This window comes from Macaca thibetana, chromosome 19 (genome assembly GCF_024542745.1).
Source record: "Macaca thibetana thibetana isolate TM-01 chromosome 19, ASM2454274v1, whole genome shotgun sequence".
In the NCBI taxonomy this organism is placed as follows: domain Eukaryota; kingdom Metazoa; phylum Chordata; class Mammalia; order Primates; family Cercopithecidae; genus Macaca; species Macaca thibetana.
The window spans coordinates 12,163,198-12,181,548 of NC_065596.1; the positions used below are offsets into that span (position 1 = coordinate 12,163,198).

The 18,351-nt window shown below is 45.0% G+C and overlaps 3 protein-coding genes, 1 long non-coding RNA gene and 1 pseudogene across 6 annotated transcripts in view; 3 read left to right on the forward strand and 2 right to left on the reverse strand.

Moving 5' to 3' along the window:
• The window catches only part of GET3 (guided entry of tail-anchored proteins factor 3, ATPase), a 422,808-nt gene that overhangs the window by 381,432 nt on the left and 23,025 nt on the right, over window positions 1-18,351 (reverse strand). The gene's annotated exons all lie outside the window — the stretch shown is intronic.
• The window catches only part of LOC126942481 (zinc finger protein 44), a 414,080-nt gene that overhangs the window by 167,446 nt on the left and 228,283 nt on the right, over window positions 1-18,351 (forward strand). For 2 of the 3 annotated variants that reach the window (XM_050770080.1, XM_050770085.1), the window contains exon 8: window positions 16,157-16,276. The exons of the other annotated variant lie outside the window; for it this stretch is intronic. Coding sequence is in view for 1 of the 2 variants with exons in the window: in XM_050770085.1 (XP_050626042.1) it covers window positions 16,157-16,158 (2 nt within the window). In the remaining variant the exon portion in view is untranslated. Of the gene's footprint in view, window positions 1-16,156; window positions 16,277-18,351 lie in introns of those variants that run through there. 3 annotated transcript variants of the gene reach the window in all.
• Window positions 1-18,351, forward strand: part of ZNF20 (zinc finger protein 20) — a 201,259-nt gene that overhangs the window by 64,757 nt on the left and 118,151 nt on the right. The gene's annotated exons all lie outside the window — the stretch shown is intronic.
• LOC126942913 (uncharacterized) lies at window positions 1,795-5,874 on the forward strand. Its single transcript, XR_007721637.1, has 2 exons — window positions 1,795-2,124; window positions 3,087-5,874. It is a non-coding gene; the product is annotated as an uncharacterized LOC126942913 (long non-coding RNA).
• Window positions 6,468-7,146, reverse strand: LOC126942830 (60S ribosomal protein L28-like; annotated as a pseudogene).

The window sequence follows — 18,351 nt, forward strand, 5'->3', positions numbered from 1 at the left end:
CCCCGTCTCTATTAAAAATACAAAAATTAGCCAGGTGTGGTTGCGCTCGCCTGTAAACCCTACTTTTTGAGAGGCTGAGACAGGAGAATCACTTGAACCTGGGAGGCAGAGGTTACAGTGAACCGAGATCACACCACTGTACTCCAGCCTCAGCAACAGAGCAAGACTCTGTCTCAAAAATTTAAAAAAAAAAAAAAAAAAAAAGAATCTGTAAAGGTGAGACTTAGAGAAAGTCTCATTTGGGTTGTTTGCTGGAGGAAGGGTTTATAAAGTTGACAATTTATTTAGGGCAGAACCTTAAACTGACTCCAGGTGAGAGTTTCTTGCTTTTGAAAATAAAGATCTTGAAGGCGAGATTGTTCCCACATGAGGTGGGAACAGGAGGGGATGTTGAGCTCCCAGAGTTAAATCCTTAGGTTTCTCTGCCTCATCACCAGGGACTGATAGACTCTTGGGCTCCTTTCAACAAAGTCTGACTCCCAAGCTTAGGAATATGTTTGTCACTTGGCGTTTTCCTTGTAAATGGTAGTGCAGTAGACTGCTAAAATGAACCAATTCAGAGGTTTCCTTTTCTTCCCTTTTTGTTCCTTTATAGCATATTGCTGTCATATGATTCCCCTTTTTCCCGTATATTAAATAACTATATTCCCTTGTTGGTGTGTTTTAATTTTTTGGCTGAAAATGAGTAGACAGGCCGGGCACGGTGGCTCACTCCTGTAATCCCAGCACTTTGCAAGGCCAAGGCAGTTGGATTATCTGAGGTCAGGAATTTGAGACCAGCCTGACCAACAAGGTGAAACTCCGTCTCTACTAAAATACAAAAATTAGCCGGGTGTGGTGATGGGTGCCTGTAATCTCAGCTACTCGGGAGGCTGAGGCAGGAGAATTGCTTGAACCCAGGAGGCAGAGGTTGCAGTGACCCGAGATGACGCCACGCCACTGCACTTCAGCCTGGGCGACAGAGTGAGACTCTGGGGAAAAAAAAAAAAAAAAAGAGAGAGAGAAAAGAAAATGAGTAGACTGAGGGATAAGGATAAGGTGTGAGGAACCCTTCGCCATGCCACCAACAGCCTTTCTTTCCAAATTCCTGACCCCTGCAGGACATCAAGCCCTCCCCCATGTTCCAATGTGGCCTGGTCTAGGTACCCCTCCTGCTCTGAGGCACGAGGATCGTTCCTTTGGCCACTGAGAATGCAATTCCCTTTTGTCCAAGAGGAAGAAGAAAGAAAGGCCCATTAGTACAGGGAGACACCAGTGCCAGCTCTGGAAAGCCAGGAGCAAGTTCTTAAATTCCAATGTCCTCTGGCGAGGGCATGTCCTGCTGGTATCTTATTTAAACAGTAGGTTTGAGGATCTTTGACTCATTTAACTTACTGATAGGGGAAAATGGATCAGGGAAGATGCCCAAACTGGCAAGGGCAATGGCCAAGAACCTGTCATTCTGGCTCCTCTCAGGCGCTTGCTTTATCTCTCCTCTTTGCACTGTGGCCCCCCCGGGGGAGGGGCCTAGGGCACTATCCAATCAAGAGTTCTGAGGGCGGGGCCGCGCCAGCTGTCCAATCAAGCGTGCTGTAGGACAGCGGGCGGGGCGACACGCCGAAGCCCGTGGGTTACGGTTTTTTTTTTTTCCCCTCGCCTTCGAGCCGTCGAGTAGCTCTCGGCTTCTCTGAACGCGCAGAGGGTGTGTCAGCGCAGGATGTGTCGCGATTTGCCCAGCTATGGCCAGAATAGCCGTAAGGAGGATGCCAGGACACCCTGGAGTCCAGGAAATGGTGAGTGTGCCGGGCAGGGGTCCCGACACGCGGGAGGAGGGGCTGACTGGAACCGGCTGTGGCTTTACGCGGGCCTCCCGCGGGCGACTCCAGGGTCTGGGACCCGAGTTCCCATGGCGCAGCTCGGCCCTCGGTCCCTGGGCCACAGGGTGGCCCTGGGCCGGCCGGCAGTCAGGACCTCGGGCGTCCTGTCGCGTCCCTGCGTGGCGACTTTGCCCCCAGCCCCGGAGCCCTCTCTGGACAGCTCCGCGCCCGCAGCCCCGCGTCTCCCCCGGATTGTGCGGGGACCACTGGAGGGTCATGGGGAGAATTCCCGCCTCGGGTGCGACTTTAGCTAAACGACGTACACCAGGTTCTAGAATGTTCCTTTCATCGTTGATGAGGAAACAAATAGGTTTTGTTATGCCTTGAAGTCACAGTTTCTAAGACCCTCTCGAGGACTTTTAGGGAAAACTTACTGTGTTTTAATCTATTTTCCACAGAGCAAAAGGTTAGTCTTTTAATTTTGTTGTCGTTTGTGGATGTTTTACGAGAAAGGAAAGCAGAGATAGCAGCCTGGAAGTTAGTTGTATGAAATGGTTGTGCCTCACCTCCCAGTATCTTTCCTCGACACAGACATCTTATGTGTTGAGGATCTTATTTGGAGATTTTTCTGGGTGATCTGTCCTTGAGAATAGTTGCAGATCAGCACTGAGCCTCCCCGGCTTTGTCATCTTGAAAACGTCGACTCAATTGTGTGTCAGTATTTAAGTAAATGTGTGTTCAATCACTAGAGCGTGAAGGATGGTACAAAATATTTCCAAAAAGGCAATAAAGGTGAATTTCTGGGGGAAAAAAAAAAGTCCAGTATTACGTCCTGCTTTTTTTTTTTTTTTTTTTTTGTGAGGCAGAGCCCCACTCTTGCTGAGGCTTGAATGCAGTGGGGAGATCAAGGCTCACTGCAACCTCGACCTCCCCAGCTCAAGCGATCTTCCCACTTCAGCCTCCTGAGTAGCTGGGACCACCACACCCAGCTAATTTTTTGTAGAGAGGGTGCCTCTCTATGTTGCCCAGGCTGTTCTCAAACTCCTGAGCACAAGTGATCCTCCCAAAATGTTGGGATTACAGGTGTGAGCCACTGTGCCTAGCCTAAATATTATTTTAACCCCTTTTTCTTCTAAGTTTCTGAGGCTCGTTTTTTTCTTTTGGTTGATTTCAAAAGGAATTCCAGGGCTTAGCCTTAAAGAAAACCACTTCTGGCTGGGCACGGTGGCTCATGCATGTAACCCCAGCATTTTGGGAGGCTAAGGTGGGTGGATCTCCTGAGCTCAGGAGCTCCAGATCAGCCAGGGCAACATGGCAAAACCCCGTCTCTAACAAACCATACAAAAAATTAGTCAGGCATAGTGGCACGTGCCTGTGGTCCCAGCTACTTTGGAGGCTGAGGTGGGAGGATTGCTTGAGCCTGTGAGGTGGAGGTTGCAGTGAACCGAGATCATGCCACTGCACTCCAACCTGGGTGACAGAGTGAGACCCCATCTTAAAAATGTATGTATTTCTAATAATTAACTATTGATTAATTAGTTTGACTAATTAATGATTATAGTTTGTTATGATTAATGATTAATAGTTTGACTAATGATTAAATAATCATTTCTGATTAACTTCATTTTCCAAAAGGAATAGATATTTGTGGGTTTTGCTTTGAAACTAGATGTTTTACAGTTTGCTTCCGTGCTTTATACATAAATACTTGGTTTGAGTGATTTTGCTGAATTCTTGAAACACTGGGTTTCTCTAATTTAAAATATCAAAAGTGTTCTAAAGCCACATGACTGGTGAGCGGAGGCATGAGGCAGTGACTAGAAGGTAAGGCCACCTTTGACTCTGCCAAGGGAAGTAATTAAGACCCAGGTGGTTCTTCTTAGAGCCCCTCCCCTACAGATGTCCTATGTACTTACTGTTATCAAGGAAAGCAGGTGTCCTACATACTCACACCTATCAAGGAAAGACTCCTTTGGTACTGACAGAAACTAAGCATTGGAAAACTGGGGATCCACATGTAGGTGGTGGGGAGGGGAACAGCATGATACTTTCTGGGGTTGTAATTGTAGTTTCCTTGGGCTTGCTTTTAGACAGTGGATTTGAGGGGTAGTTGTTGCTGTTGTTTTGTTTGAGACAGGTTCTTAATCTGTCACCCAGGCTGAGGTGCAGTGGCATAGTCTTGGCTCACTGCAGCCTGGACTCCTGGGCTCAAGTGATCCTCCCGCCTCAGCCTCCCAAGTAGCTAGGACTACAGGTACATGCTACCATGCTTGGTTTTTTGTTTGTTTGTTTGTTTTTTGTAGAGATAGGGTGTTGATACCTTGCCCAAGCTGGTCTCAAACTTGTGACCTCAGGGAATCCCATCTTGGCCTCCCAGGTGCTGGGATTATAGGCATGAGCCGCCACTCCTGGCCTTCAGTTTTGCATCCCCAGTGTTGCTGCATTCAGAGTGTAATATTTACGTGTTGAGAAAGTCTATGAAGTTAGGACTTTTGTCTCCTGGATCTGAGATTGATGAATTAGAGAGTTCATTTGGGTCAGAACCTTAAACTGAATCTGGGACTGAACTACTGTAGGTGTTAGGCCTTAATGGTGAGAGTCTGACCCCCAAGCTTGTTAAGGTGTTTGACTTTCTGTGTATGGGTTTTACAGTTCTGAATTGTGGGGAAGCAGGCTGCTAAGCTGATAAGAATATCTGTGTTTCTTTCCTTTGGATTCCTTTATCTGTTTATTGTGGTGCTCCAACTGTAGTTTCCCTTAGCATTTTGTAATTTTATATGTGTGAGTGTGTAGGATATTCGTTTCTTTCGTTTCTTCAGCTTTGAAAATGAAAGTTGATAAATATGATGTAAGGCAAGATAATTCTGGAACCAAACAGAATTGTGTTCCTTTTGTGCAAAAGAATCTCAAGATGCAAGATGAGTGCATTAAAGTTCTCGGGTACATTTTTCATTTTTAAGTCAGTTTTGTATGTGCATATCCCTAGAGGATGTGACATTTAAAAGGCTCTACTCTTCCTAAGAAAAATGAATTATTTTAATTGGTAAGATGGAATTCAAGTGAGTTCCTATTTTAATGATACAAGGGAAACTACTCAAAGCTTATGTAATGTTTGAGACTTTTTTACATTTAGAGAGTTAGGTTTAAATCTATCATGCATTAAATAGGCTACTCATTCCTGAAAGCACTGCCCTCTGGGATACAGTAGAAATACAAAACAGGATGCAATTTGTCATTTAGTTAGAGATTTTTTTCTTAGTTTATACTTTCATACCTATTATTATTTAAAAGATGAAATCTTAGAATGGTTTCCTATGTTTAAAAAAAGTTAAAATTCAATAAATTTTAGAAACAAGTTAATTAAAAATAATGCCTAATAGTAAAGTATGGTTTATATAATTTTTTCAATCATTTAAAATACAAAGGTTTAAAAAAATCTACAAGAAAGTGTGGGTTGAGAAAACTTACTGCCAGAATATCCTGGTTTACCCTAGTGCTCTTGCTCCAGCCACCCCCAGTTAACCAGTTTTGATCATTACTTGTGCATCTGTTAGTGTTTCTTTATATAAAAACAAGCAATTGCAAATGCATATTTTTTTCTATTCACTATTGGTGAACACATTGTCTTTTTTGTTGTTGTTGTTAGAGACAGAGGACAGGGTCTTGCTCTGTCACCCAGGCTGGAGTGCAGTAATACAATCATAGCTCCCTGTAACCTTGAACTCCTAGGCTCAAGCGATTCTCCCATCTCAGCCTCCTGAGTAGCTACGACTACAGTCGCATACCAGCACACCCAGCTACTTTATTTTTTATATAGAGATGGGGTCTGGCTATGTTGCTCAGGCTGGTCTTGAACTCCTGGGCTCAAGCGATCCTCCACTTTGGCCTCCCAAAGCATTGGGATCCCAAGTGTGAGCCACCAGAGCCACCATGCCTGGCCCTGTTCACCATTGTTCTTGTAATTAGTGGTTGGACTCCACATTTTTAATGTTTCACAATTGACCATTTCATCCTCTTCCCTTAATGCCCCACTTCTGGACAAGCTGAGAAGGCCTGGGCATCCTTCCTGTGTCAAGGCAGGAGATTCAAACCACGTAACCAGCTGCCCATGCAGAGGAACTTGTGCCCAGCCCCACTTCCAACCACAGTAAACACCTGGGCAAGTTCCCTTCCTTGCTCTTTTAAGCCATTTCCCACCTGCTTGAGAGGCCTGCCCTGTTCTCCCTGGAAACCTCAGTCATGGGAGTAATAAGCCTTTCCATACCCTCTCAGTGTATGTGAGGCCCACTCTCATCAGTGCCATCATTGCAGCCTCGCCTCTCTAGGTGACTAGCAGTTGGTGCTGTGAACAAGATGTCTAGACATTGACCACCATGGTGGGTCTATCTTCTCTTGTTCTGAATTGCTAACCTACTCTATGGCCCATCTAGAGTTTGAGCTGCCGCTTACTGGGAGCACATGCTTTGTGCTGTGCTGCTCTGTGTTTCTTCCATTGTTGAGCCCTGCCAAGTCTGGTTCTAGATTCAGCTGACCTTAGGTGAGAGTTTGATAATTCCTTGGAATTTGGGAGCTGGAGTATGGGAGTAGGGCCGTCCTTAAAGTGGTCCTGGGTTTACATCCTGTGTGTTTTTTTTTTTTCTTTCTTTTTTGGTGGGCGTGTGGGGCTGGTGGTGAGAAAGCCAGCTGACTCTTGATTGCTTTGGGGCTAGGGGGCTCAGGAGCTCTTGGTGGGGTGGGTCCGCTTCCTCCTCGCCATCACAGGCTGCGCTGGCCCTGCGGAGGGCTGCCATGCGCAGGTCGGCCATGCGCAGGTCGGGGCGGTGCTTGTTCATGCAGATCATGTGTCTGATGCTGCTGAGCGTGGCGCGAGCTTTCTTGTTGATGGTGGTCCGCATGTAGGAGGTGGCAGGCTTCGGCTGGCCGGATCTCCGTTTCTTGACCACCACCACACCTTTGTCCTCGGCTGCCGGCTCCACGCCCACAGTCTTGTCGTGAATCAGCGCGTTGTAGCGGAAGGAGTTGGGGCCTTCAAGTTACTGGGCTCAGTGCTGTAGGGCGGCTTGTTCCTCTTGATCAGGAAACTGGAGCAGTTCCGCACGATCATCATTGCAGATGCACGGACATGGTGGCGGCTCCTCTCGTAGTGGCGGCCTGAGACGGAAAGAGCCCTGCCTGTGTATTTATAGTGAAGTTGTGACTCATGCCTGGGTTGCCCCAAATGTAAAGAGTGCGAGTGGAGGGGGGACTATATACACTGCGTCAGAGGTTGGTCATTATGTGGCTGCCCCGGAGGAGCAGTCCTTCAAAAAGAAGACAGGGAGGGAAGGTAGAGAACAGCAGCCATCAGATAATGGGCTGAGTCCACACTCTTTAACAGCAGAAGGTTCCCCAAGACCCTGAAGTGCTATTGCTGCTGCTTCATGCGCCTCTACCATGACAGAGATCTTGACCTTTCGGTTTAGTGGGGATAACACCCATGGCATAGCTGTGGCGTAGCAAAGAAGTTAGTTCAAACCTGACTTAAACCCGGGGTTCTTAAACCTTCTAGAGCAACCATTGCCGTAGGGGAGGTCCTTCACCCTGATGACACCGATGACACCCTGATGACACCGGCTGGCTGGTGGGGAAAACAAAGTATTAGTACCAGTTTAGAGAGGACACACCCTCCCCCAAAGTATATCCAGTAACCAAAAACCAAAACAGGGAAGGGAAGGAACAAAAGGAAAAAACACTGATGAAACAGAAGTCCACAGTTTGACCCAATTGGAAATGTATTAAAGGGATTTGCATAACAAAAATCATAAAAGGGCACTCCTTGGGATTTTGTCCTCTATAATGTAGGTTCTGAATTTTAACATCTGTATGAGCTGATAAACCTTCATGGGATTAGTACTAGGGCTCATGTTATAGTTGTATCTGGGTATCCCATCAAATGTAATGAAGGTGTCCCGATACTCATAGAGGAGTTACTGAATATAAAATAAATAGAGCAGAAATCCCTGTGCCTCTCCTTAGCCATCGTAACTATTGTGTTGGCTAAATCATTCTTGGTTGTATTATAGAACAAATTGTCTTAAAATATCACATAGGGCCAGGTGCGGTGACTCACGCCCATAATCCCAGCACTTTGGGAGGCCAAGGTGGGTGGATTGCTTGAGCCCAGGAGTCCAAGACCAGCCTGGGCAACATGGTGGAACCCTGTATTTGTAAAAATACAAAAATTAGCTGCGTGTAGTGGCGCACACCTGTAGTCCTGGCTTTGGGAGGCTGAGGTGGGAGGGTAGCTTGAGCCTGGGAGGTTGAGGCTGCAGTGAGCTGTGACTGTGCCACTGCAGTCTAGCCTGGGTGACAAGGTGAGACAACAGCCCTTAAAAATCCCACAGTGACCAAGGAAGCTCTGAACCAGTGAGTGAATTATTTATTTATTTATTTATTTATTTATTGAGACAGAGTGTTGCTCTGTCACCCAGGCTGGAGTGCAGTGGCGGGATCTCCACTCACTGCAACCTCTGCCTCCCAAGTTTAAGCAATTTTCCTGCCTCAGCCTCGTGAGTAGTTGGGATTACAGGCACTCGCCACCAAACACAGCTAATTCTTGTGTTTTTTGTAGAGACGGGGTTTTGCCATGTTGGCCAGGCTGGTCTCAAACTCCTGGCCTCAAGTGATTCACCTGTCTTGGCCTCCCAGGGTGCTAGAATTACAGGAATGAGCCACTGCACCTAGCCATAAATTTAAATTAAGTCTTTGGCAGTTACAAATTAGATTGACAAAATGGGACCCCATGGAACTTACTCCCCAATTAAATTAGTTAATATGACTCAATGTAAAGTGAACTGGGCCTGGAAGGATTGACAGCCATTATACAAAACCATTAATACAAAATGGTTATATGGTGGTAGTGAAGGGGCAACTATCCCCAGTGCTGCCTTTTTTTTTCTTTTCTTTTTTTTTTTTTTTTTTGACAAGATCTCACTCTGTTGCCCAGGCTGGAATCCAGTGATGCAATCACAGCTCACTGCAGCCTCCAACACCTGGACTCAAGCATCCTCCTGCATCAGCCTCCTGAGAAGCTGGGACCACAGGTGCGCCCCCATGCTCAGCTAAATTTTTTTTTTTGGAGAGGTGAGATCTCACACTGTTGCCCAGGCTGGTCTTGAACTCCTGGGCTCAAGCAGTCCTCCTACCTCAGCCTCCCAAAGTGCTGGGATTATGGACATGAGCCACTGCATTTGGCCAGGTATTTCTCCAGTTAACAGCCTAATTTGGCCTGACCGGTTTTTTGTTTTTTGTTTTGTTTTGTTTTGTTTTTTGAGATAGAGTCTTGCTCTGTCGCCTAGGCTGGAGTGCAGTGGCGCAATCTTGGCTCACTGCAACCTCCACCAGCCAGGTTCAAGTGATTCTTCTGCCTTGACCTCCTGAGTAGCTGGGATGACAGGCATGCACCACAACACCCAGCTAAATTTTTTTTTTTTTTTTTTTGAGACAGTTTTGCTGCTATTGCTGGGGCTGGAGTGCAGTGGCGCGATGTTGGCTCACTGCAACCTCCACCTTCCAGTTACAAATGATTCTTCTGCCTCAGCCTCCCACGTAGCTGGGATTACAGGCACCTGCCACCACGCCTGATTAAGTTTTGTATTTTTAGTAGAGTTGGAGTTTCACCATGTTGGCCAGGCTGCTCTTGACCTCCTGACCTTGTGATCCACCTGCCTTGGCCTCCCAAAGTGCTGGGATTACAGGCATGAGCCCCCATGCCCAGCCAATTTTTGTATTTTTTTAAGTAAAGACAGGGTTTCACCGTGTGGGCCAGGCTGGTCTCGAACTCCTGACTCAGGTGGATCCACCCTCCTCAGCCTCCCAAAGTGTTGGGATTATAGGTGTGAGCCACCACACCCAGCCTAATTTGGCTTGTTCTTAAATCTGGGTGCCTCAAAGTGGATTACTGCAATTTACTGCTGTGATCCCAACCTATTGAGCCCCTACACCCAATATCCAACATTATGGAAATTACTGACTCCGTCCAATGAACAAGTGGTAGATATTCTGGTGTCACAGATTTGTTTAGGTTCTATTCAGTCTCTATTTCAAGAGACTCTTAGCTGCAGTTTACCTTCACCTTTGAAGGGATTTGGTCCACCTTTATCTGGTTTCTTTTCATGGAACCTCAGTAGCCTTGCTATTGCAGTCTTTGCCAGCAAGATCTAAATTTTATGTACATTTCTCCAGGAGCACAGGCATGGCATTACATTAAAGTCATTGCTGGCCAGGCGCAGTGGCTCATGCCTGTAATCCCACACCTGTGGGAGGCTGAGGTGGGAAGATCACTCAAGGTCAGGAATTTGAGACCAGCCTGGCCAACATGGCAAAAACCTGTCTCTACTTTAAAAAATGCAAAAATTAGCCCGGTGTGGTGGTGAGCGCCTGTAATCCCAGCTACTTGGGAGGCTGAGGCACAAGAATCACTTGAACCTGGGAGGCAGAAGTTGTAGTAAGCCAAGATTGTGCCACTGCACTCCAGCCTGGGTGACAGAGCAAGACTCCGTCTCAAGAAAAAAAAAAAAAAGTAATTGGTTTCTGGGGACAGTCATTTGACATCCATTCAGGACATACAAATATTGAAAGAAAAGAGCTTACAAAAAGTGGAAGGGCCATTGCCCCATCTAGAATGTAAGACACACTGACACCTTGGCTAAATTCCAGAAAATTAAGTGGTAAGCAGAGGACTCACATCCTCCCTGACATAGTGAAGAAATAGCGTGTTTTTTTGTTTTGTTTTGTTTTGTTTTGTTTTGTTTGAGACAGGGTCTCTCTGTCACCCAGGCTGGAGTGTAGTGGTGTGATCTCGATTCACTGCAATCTCCACCTCCCAGGCTCAAGCGATTCCCATGCCTCAGCCTCCCCAGTAGCTGGGATTACAGGCATGCACCACCACGCCTGGCTAATTTTTTTGTAGTTTTAGCAGAGGCGAGGTTTTACCATGTTGGCCAAGCTAAGAAATAGCTATTGACTTTTTCGCCATCACAATATCTTTTAGAGTCTTTTGTTCTTTGTTCTGGAGGCAACATAATTCTTGTGCTCAAATTTTAATTAAATCCAATTAATGCTGTGACTTGCAGGTTAGCCCACCTCGAATGGGTATTTCTACCACAGAGGCTTCTAGACTGTTCAAACTGCCGTGCAATTAATGCCCTCAGACTCCTTTACTATGAAGGCCTTTTTTTTTTTTTTTTTTTTTTTTTTTTTTTGAGATGGGGTTTCGCTCTTGTTGCCCAGGCTGGAGTGCAGTGGCACAATCTCGGCTCACTGCAGCCTCCGCCTCCCAGGTTCAAGCAATTCTCCTGCCTCAGCCTCCTGAGTAGCTGGGATTACAGGTATGCACCACCACACCTGGCTAATTTTGTATTTTTAGTAGAGACAGGGTTTCTCCAGGTTGAGGCTGGTCTCGAACTCCTGACCTCAGGTGATCTGCCCACCTCGGTCTCCCAAAGTGCTGGAATTACAGGCGTGAGCCACCGCACCCGGCCAGACTATGTAGGCTTTAGCAACCCCTTCTTGTGGCCCCTGTAGGTAGCCAGATGGTCATAAGTTGTCCACAGGCTTCTGATGCAAGCCCACACTATGTGCCAGTACCATGTTGAATAGAAATGCTGCATGAGGGGACTCCCTTGCCTTGTTCTTCATCTTACTGGGAAAGCATTTTGTTTTTCACTATTAAGTATGATGTTAGCTGTAAGTTTCTTGTAGATGTTCTTTCTTAAGAAATAGTAGTTTCTCTCTATTCCTAGTTTGCTATCATAAATGGAAGTCGTACTTTGCCAGATGCTTTCTGATTTTCATTATCCTCCCTTTCATTTGTGATATTAGTAATTTCTATCCTCTTTGTTTTCTTCAGTTAGCTTGACTAGATTTTTATCAATTTTATTCATCTTTTCAAAGAGCGGGCTTTGGTTTTGATTTTTTTTTTTATTTCTTGCAGTTTCACTATTTGAAAAAATTTCTTTTCTTTTGCTTACTATGGTTTTAATTTGCTTTTTCTAATTTCCTAAAGCACATGCTTAGATAATTGATTATATATTTTTCTTCCTTTCTAGTGTATCTGTTCAGTAGCATATTTGTCCTCTATGTACTCCTTTTTTTGCTGTGTCCCACAAAGGGGTGTGTGGGTGTGTTTTGAGATGGAATCTGACTCTGTCACCCAGGCTGGAGTTCAGTGGCACGATCTTGGTTCACTGCGACCTCTGCCTCCCAGGTTCAAGCAATTCTCATGCCTCAGCCTCCCAAGTAGCTGGGATTACAGGCATGCGCCACCATGCCTGGCTTATTTTTTTGTATTTTTAGTAGAGATGGAGTTTTGCCATGTTGCCCAGGCTGGTCTTGAACTCCTGACCTCAAGTGATCCACCCACCTCAGCCTCCCAAAGTGCTGGGATTATAGGCATGAGCCACCACGCCCAGCCCCTACAAAGTTTAATAGGCTGTATTTTCATTCGTTTATTTTTTATTTTTTATTATTATTATTTTTTTTGAGATGGAGTCTCTCTCTGTCGCCCAGGCTGGAGCACAGTGGTGCGATCATGGCTCACTGTAACCTCCACTTCCTTGGTTCAAGCAATTCCTCTGCCTCAGCCTCCCAACTAGCTGAGATTACAGGTGCACACCACCATTCCTGTCTGATTTTTTTGTATTTTCAGTACAGACAGGGTTTCACCATGTTGGCCAGACTGGTCTTGCACTCCGCCCACCTTGGCCTGCCAAAGTGCTGGGATTGCAGGCATGAGCCACTGTACTCGGCCTGTCCTTCCTGTTTTTTTTTTTTTTTTTTGCCTACTGGATCTCTTAATTACTGGTAGGAGGGTGTTGAAATCTCAACCATAGTCATGGATTCATGTATTTCTCCTTGTAGTCGTATCACATTTTGCCTTGTGCATTTTGCAATTTTTTTGTTATGCACATACATGCTAAATATTACACATAGATTCTCTGTGTCCTCTTAGAGAATCAACCCCTTGGGCGGGTGCAGTGACTCACGCCTGTAATCCCAGCACTTTGGGAGGCCAAGGCGGGTGGATCACCTGAGGTCAGGAGTTTGAGACCAGCCTGGCCAACATGACAAAACTGTCTCTACTAAAAATACAAACATTAGCCAGGTATGGTGGTGCGTGCCTGTAATCCCAGCTACTCAGGAGGCTGAGGCAGGAGAATCACTTGAACTTGAGAGGCAGAGGTTGCAGTAAGCTGAGACCATACCTCTGCACTCCAGCCTGGTCAACAACACGACTCCGTCTTAAAAAAAAAAAAAAAATGCCGAGTGCAGTAGCTTACACCTGTAATCCCAGCACTTTGGGAGGCTGAGGCGGGCACATCACCTGAGGTCAGGAGTTCGAGACCAGCTGACCATTGTAAAGTGAAACCCTGTCTCTACTAAAAAATAAAAAATTAGCTGGGTGTGGTGGCATACACCCATAGTCCCAGCTACTTGGGGAAGCTGAGGCAGGAGAATCGCTTCAACCCAGGAGGCAGAGGTTGCAGTGAGCCAAGATCGTGCCACCACATTCCAGCCTGGGAGACAGAGTGAGTCTCCGTCTCTCAAAAAAAAAAAAAAAAAAAAAAAGTTTCTTGTAGACAACATATAATTAGGTAGGTAGTTTTCTTGTAAATAACATACTTTTTAATTTTCTTTGTGACTTCTGTGTTTGACTATTTACCTTACCTGATTTCATTTATTTCCCTCTCTTAACATATTGATTATGCTTTTTTTTTTTTTTTTAAACTATTGTAATGGTTGCCCTTGAGTTTTCAGTATACAACTATCCTAAGCCCTCTTTCTGGCAATCTTAGGCCACTTCACTGGTTGCCCAAGTAACTCATAATAGAGTATTCCCAATTCTTCCCTCCCTTATAACAATGCTGTTACTCATTTTACTTATCCATAAACTGTACTTACATGTTGTAGCTATTGTTACTTTGAACAACCTGTTATCTGTCACATTAATTGAGAATGAGAAAATGATTATATTTTATTCCACTTATGCCTTCTCTATTGCAGTACCTTTCTTTGTCATTTACCTTCTTTCTGGTGAATTTAACATTTCTTGCAAAGCGGGTGTACTTGTGACAGATTCCCTCAATTTTTGTCTCAGAAAGTACTATGGACTCACTTGAAGGATAATTTTGCTTGATACAGATGTTTTTCTTTCAGAACTTTAAATATTTCACTCTACTTGCTCCTTGTATGGTTTCTGAGAAGTTCAATTTAACTCTTATCCCTCTTCTCTAGAGTGACTGGGGAATCACTTCCTTCTTAAATTGGAGAAAGGGCATTTTTATGTTCTTTTGGAAGAAACCTCTGCTGAGAATATTTTATACATTTTATAATCATGCGTAAATTCATCATTTCATTGTGGACTTTAACGCACTTTATTGTAAATTGCAAGTCTTTTTTTTCTTTTTCTTTCTTTTTTTTTTTGAGACGGAGTTTCATTCTTACTGCCCAGGCTGGAGTGCGGTGGTGCCATCTAGGCTCACTGCAACCTCTGCCTCCCGGGTTCAAGCAATTCTGCCTCAGCCTCCCAAGTAGCTGGGATTACAGGCATGCGCCACCACGCCCGGCTAATTTTGTATTATTAGTAGAGACAGGGTTTCTCCATGTTGGTCAGGCTGGTCTCGAACTCCCGACCTCAGGTGATCTGCCCACCTCGGCCGCCCAAAGTGTTTGGATTACAGGCTTGAGCCACCGTGCCCAGACTGTAAATTGCAAATCTTAACCTGTTCCTCAGGGTCAGCAAGGCCCAAGGTTAACTGTAATGGTTCTGCTGGAAAGAGCTCTTTTGGCACTTTGCCATCTCAGGATGGCATGCCTGAGCTTTAACTTCCCAGTAACTTAATAACTCCATGAAATGGGACAATAAGTCTCTGATAAATATTAACACAAGTGAAAATAAACACTTCTCTCGGGTGCAGTGAAGTGGTGTGATCTCAGCTCACTGCAACCTCTGCCTCCCAAGCTCAAGCGATTCTCATGCCTCAGCCTCCTAAGTAGCTGGGATTAGAGATGTGCACCACTACACCCAGCTAATTTTTTTTTTTTTTTTTTTGAGACAGAGCCTCGCTCTGTCACCCAGGCTGGAGTGCAATGGCACCATGTCGGCTCACTGCACCCTCCACCTCCCAGGTTCAAGCAATTCTCCTGCCTCAGGCTCCTGAGTAGCTGGGATTATAGGCATGCTCCACCACACCCAGCTAATTTTGTATTTTTAGTAGAGACGGGGTTTCACCATTTTAGCCAGGCTGGTCTTGAACTCCCAACCTCAGGTGATCCACCTGCCTCAGCCTCCCAAAGTGTTGGGATTACAGGTGTGAGCCACTGAGACGGGGTTTCACCATGTTGCCCAGGCTGGTCTCAAACTCCTGAGCTCAGTCTGCCTGCCTCGGCCTCCCAAAGTGCTAGGATTACAGGTGTGAGCCATTGTGGCCAGCCAACTTCTCCAAAAGAAATATTTTGATTGAACTGGCTGGATCTGACTACCTTGAATATCCTGGAGGACCTCAGGACAATATGGTCAGGTAAATATTGTTGCAAGTTTGATTTCCACGTGTTTCTTGTTCTCATGTTTAGTGATGGGAATAGTAGAAAAAGCTTCTAGTTCTTCAGTGTGCTTTTATTCATTCACACATTATCCAGAGTTGACCCTGTGTCTCATGGAATGTTGAGTGATGTGATGTATAAGAAGAAGATGAGGCCGGGCGCGGTGGCTCACCCCTGTAATCCCAGCACTTTGGGAGGCCGAGGCGGGCGGATCACAAGGTCAGGAGATCAAGACCATCCTGGCTAACACGGTGAAACCCCGTCTCTACTAAAAATACAAAAAAAAATTAGCCAGGCGCGATGGCGGGCGCCTGTAGTCCCAGTTACTCAGGAGGCTGAGGCAGGAGAATGGCGGGATCCCGGGAGGCGGAGCTTGCAGTGAGCCGAGATCGCGCCATTGCACTCCAGCCTGGGCTACAGAGCAAGACTCCGTCTCAAAAAAAAAAAAGAAGAAGAAGAAGAAGATGAGTTTTTCTCACAAAGAATCGATGGTCTTAAAATGGAATTTTTTTGTACAGCAGTTCTCTCACTTCTCCAAAGTGCTCTGGATCCTGCCATTGGAAAGCAGTATGATTGTGATCACAGTGAAAGTGTAGAAATAATTTTCATGTGTTCATAAATTACTGAGGGAGTGTGGCCAAAGAGAGTTCGGACAACAAATTCATAGAATAAATCCCTGGAGATCACAGAATCATCGTGAACATCTTATGACTTGAGTACAGTTGCCCAGTGCTGTCAGTCTCACCCATTCTCCTTTACACACATTTGGAATGTTTTAGGACTCAGTGACCTTTGAGGATGTGGCTGTGAACTTCACACAGGAGGAGTGGGCTTTGCTGGATCCTTCACAGAAAAAACTCTACAGAGATGTGATGTGGGAAACCTTCAGGAATCTGGCCTCTATAGGTAAAAAGGAAATCATTCTATCATGTTCTTGAATGAATTAGAGAATACATTTTTCTTGGATATCAATGCTATTCCAAGATGTGGAATGTGAAAGGGCAAAAATCTTTTGTAAATCAGGCATGGTCACAGATGGACCTAGAATCTAATACTTTTTCTGTAATTTCTAATAACTTATGATAATTTTCTGGGTCTACATTTCAGGAACAAAACAAAAAGAATGGAACACTGAAGAGCAGTACAAAAACCAGGGGAGAAATCTCAGGTGAGTCACACTCAGAAAAGCAAGCAGCAGTATTCTAGGAGAAAATCTTAGTATGTCATTAAATTTGATAATTAAGGAACATAAGCCAAGCCTCAAATGTATCTGTTCTTAGAAAATATTAACCCAGCTGGCGCAGTGGCTCACGCCTGTAATCCCGGCACTTTGGGAGGCTGAGGCGGCCAGATCACCTGAGGTCGGGAGTTCAAGACCAGCCTGACCAACATGGAGAAACCCCATCTCTACTAAAAATACAAAATTAGCCGGGCATGGTGGCACATGCCTGTAATCCCAGCTACTCGGGAGGCTGAGGCAGGAGAATCACTTTAACCCGGGAGGCAGAGGCTGCTGCAGTAAGCCGAGGTCACGCCATTGCATTCCAGCTTGGGCAACAAGAGTGAAGCTTCATCTCAAAAAAATAACAAAAAAAAAAACACAAAAGAAAATATTAACCCAAAGTGCTTTCTTAAATATGACATAGATGTTCAGTGTTTGAAAAATAGTTCACTTAGAAACAGTATTAAGAAACCCATATATGGTCCGGGCGCGGTGGCTCACGCCTATAATCCCAGCACTTTGGAAGGCCGAGGTGGGTGGATCATGAGGTCAGGAGTTCAAGACCAGCCTGGGCAACATAGTAAAACTCCATCTTTACTAAAAATACAAAAAGTAGCCAGGCGCAATGGCAGGTGCCTGTAATCCCTGCTACTCAGGAGGCTGAGGCAGAAGAATCACTTGAACCCAGGTGGCAGAGGTTGCAGTGAGCCAAGATCGCACCACTGCACTCCAGCCTGGGTGACAGAGTGAGATTTGTCTCAAAAAAAAAAAAAAAAAAAAAAAAAAAAAAACCCATATATGAATATCACTGTTTTCATAACAGCTATGTTTGAGCTCACTTGCAGAGTCACAGCATTCAATACATTCACCTCACAAGCAATTTAGACAGGACAAAAAAATCTATACTTTCCCTGAAAGTGGAAAAAATAGTTATTCTAGTATCAGTTAATAAAGAGAACATCTTTAATAAATGGACTATTAATGTGCTGCTCATTTTTTACAGAAATCATATGGTAGAGAGACTCTGTGAAAGTGAAGAAGGTAGTCATGGTGAAGAAGGTTTCAGCCAGATTCCAAATCTCAGTCTGAACAAGAAAACAACTTCTGGAGGAAAGCTTTGGGAAAGCAGTGTATGTGGAAAAGTCTTGAGCCATCATTCATCCCTTAACACACACAACAGATCTTACACGAGACACAAACTGTATAAGTGTCGGGAATATGGAGAGAAGCCGTATAAATGTAAGAAATGTGGGAAACCCTTCAGTTATCTGCAGTCTTTTAAAAAGCATAAGAGAACACACAGTGCAAGGATAGTCTACACATGTAAGGCCTGTGGGAAAGCCTTCAGTTGTCAGCGTTCTTTCCAAATACATGGAAGGACTCACACTGGAGATAAACCCTATCAATGTAAAGAATGTGGAAAAGCATTCCGGTATCACCAGTCCGCTCAAAGACATGAAAAGGCTCATACTGGAGAGAAACCCTACAAATGTAAGGAATGTGGGAAACCCTTCATTTACCGCCATTCTGCTCGAGCACATGAAAGGAATCACACTGTACAGAAACGCTATGAATGTAAACAATGTGGAAAAACCTACATATCTTCTGTAGGTTTTCAAGCACATGAAAGAACTCACACTGGAGAAAAACCCTATGAATGTAAAAAATGTGGAAAAGTGTTCGTGTATCACAACTCTGCTCAAAGACATGAAAAGACCCACACTGGAGAGAAACCCTACAAATGTAAGGAAT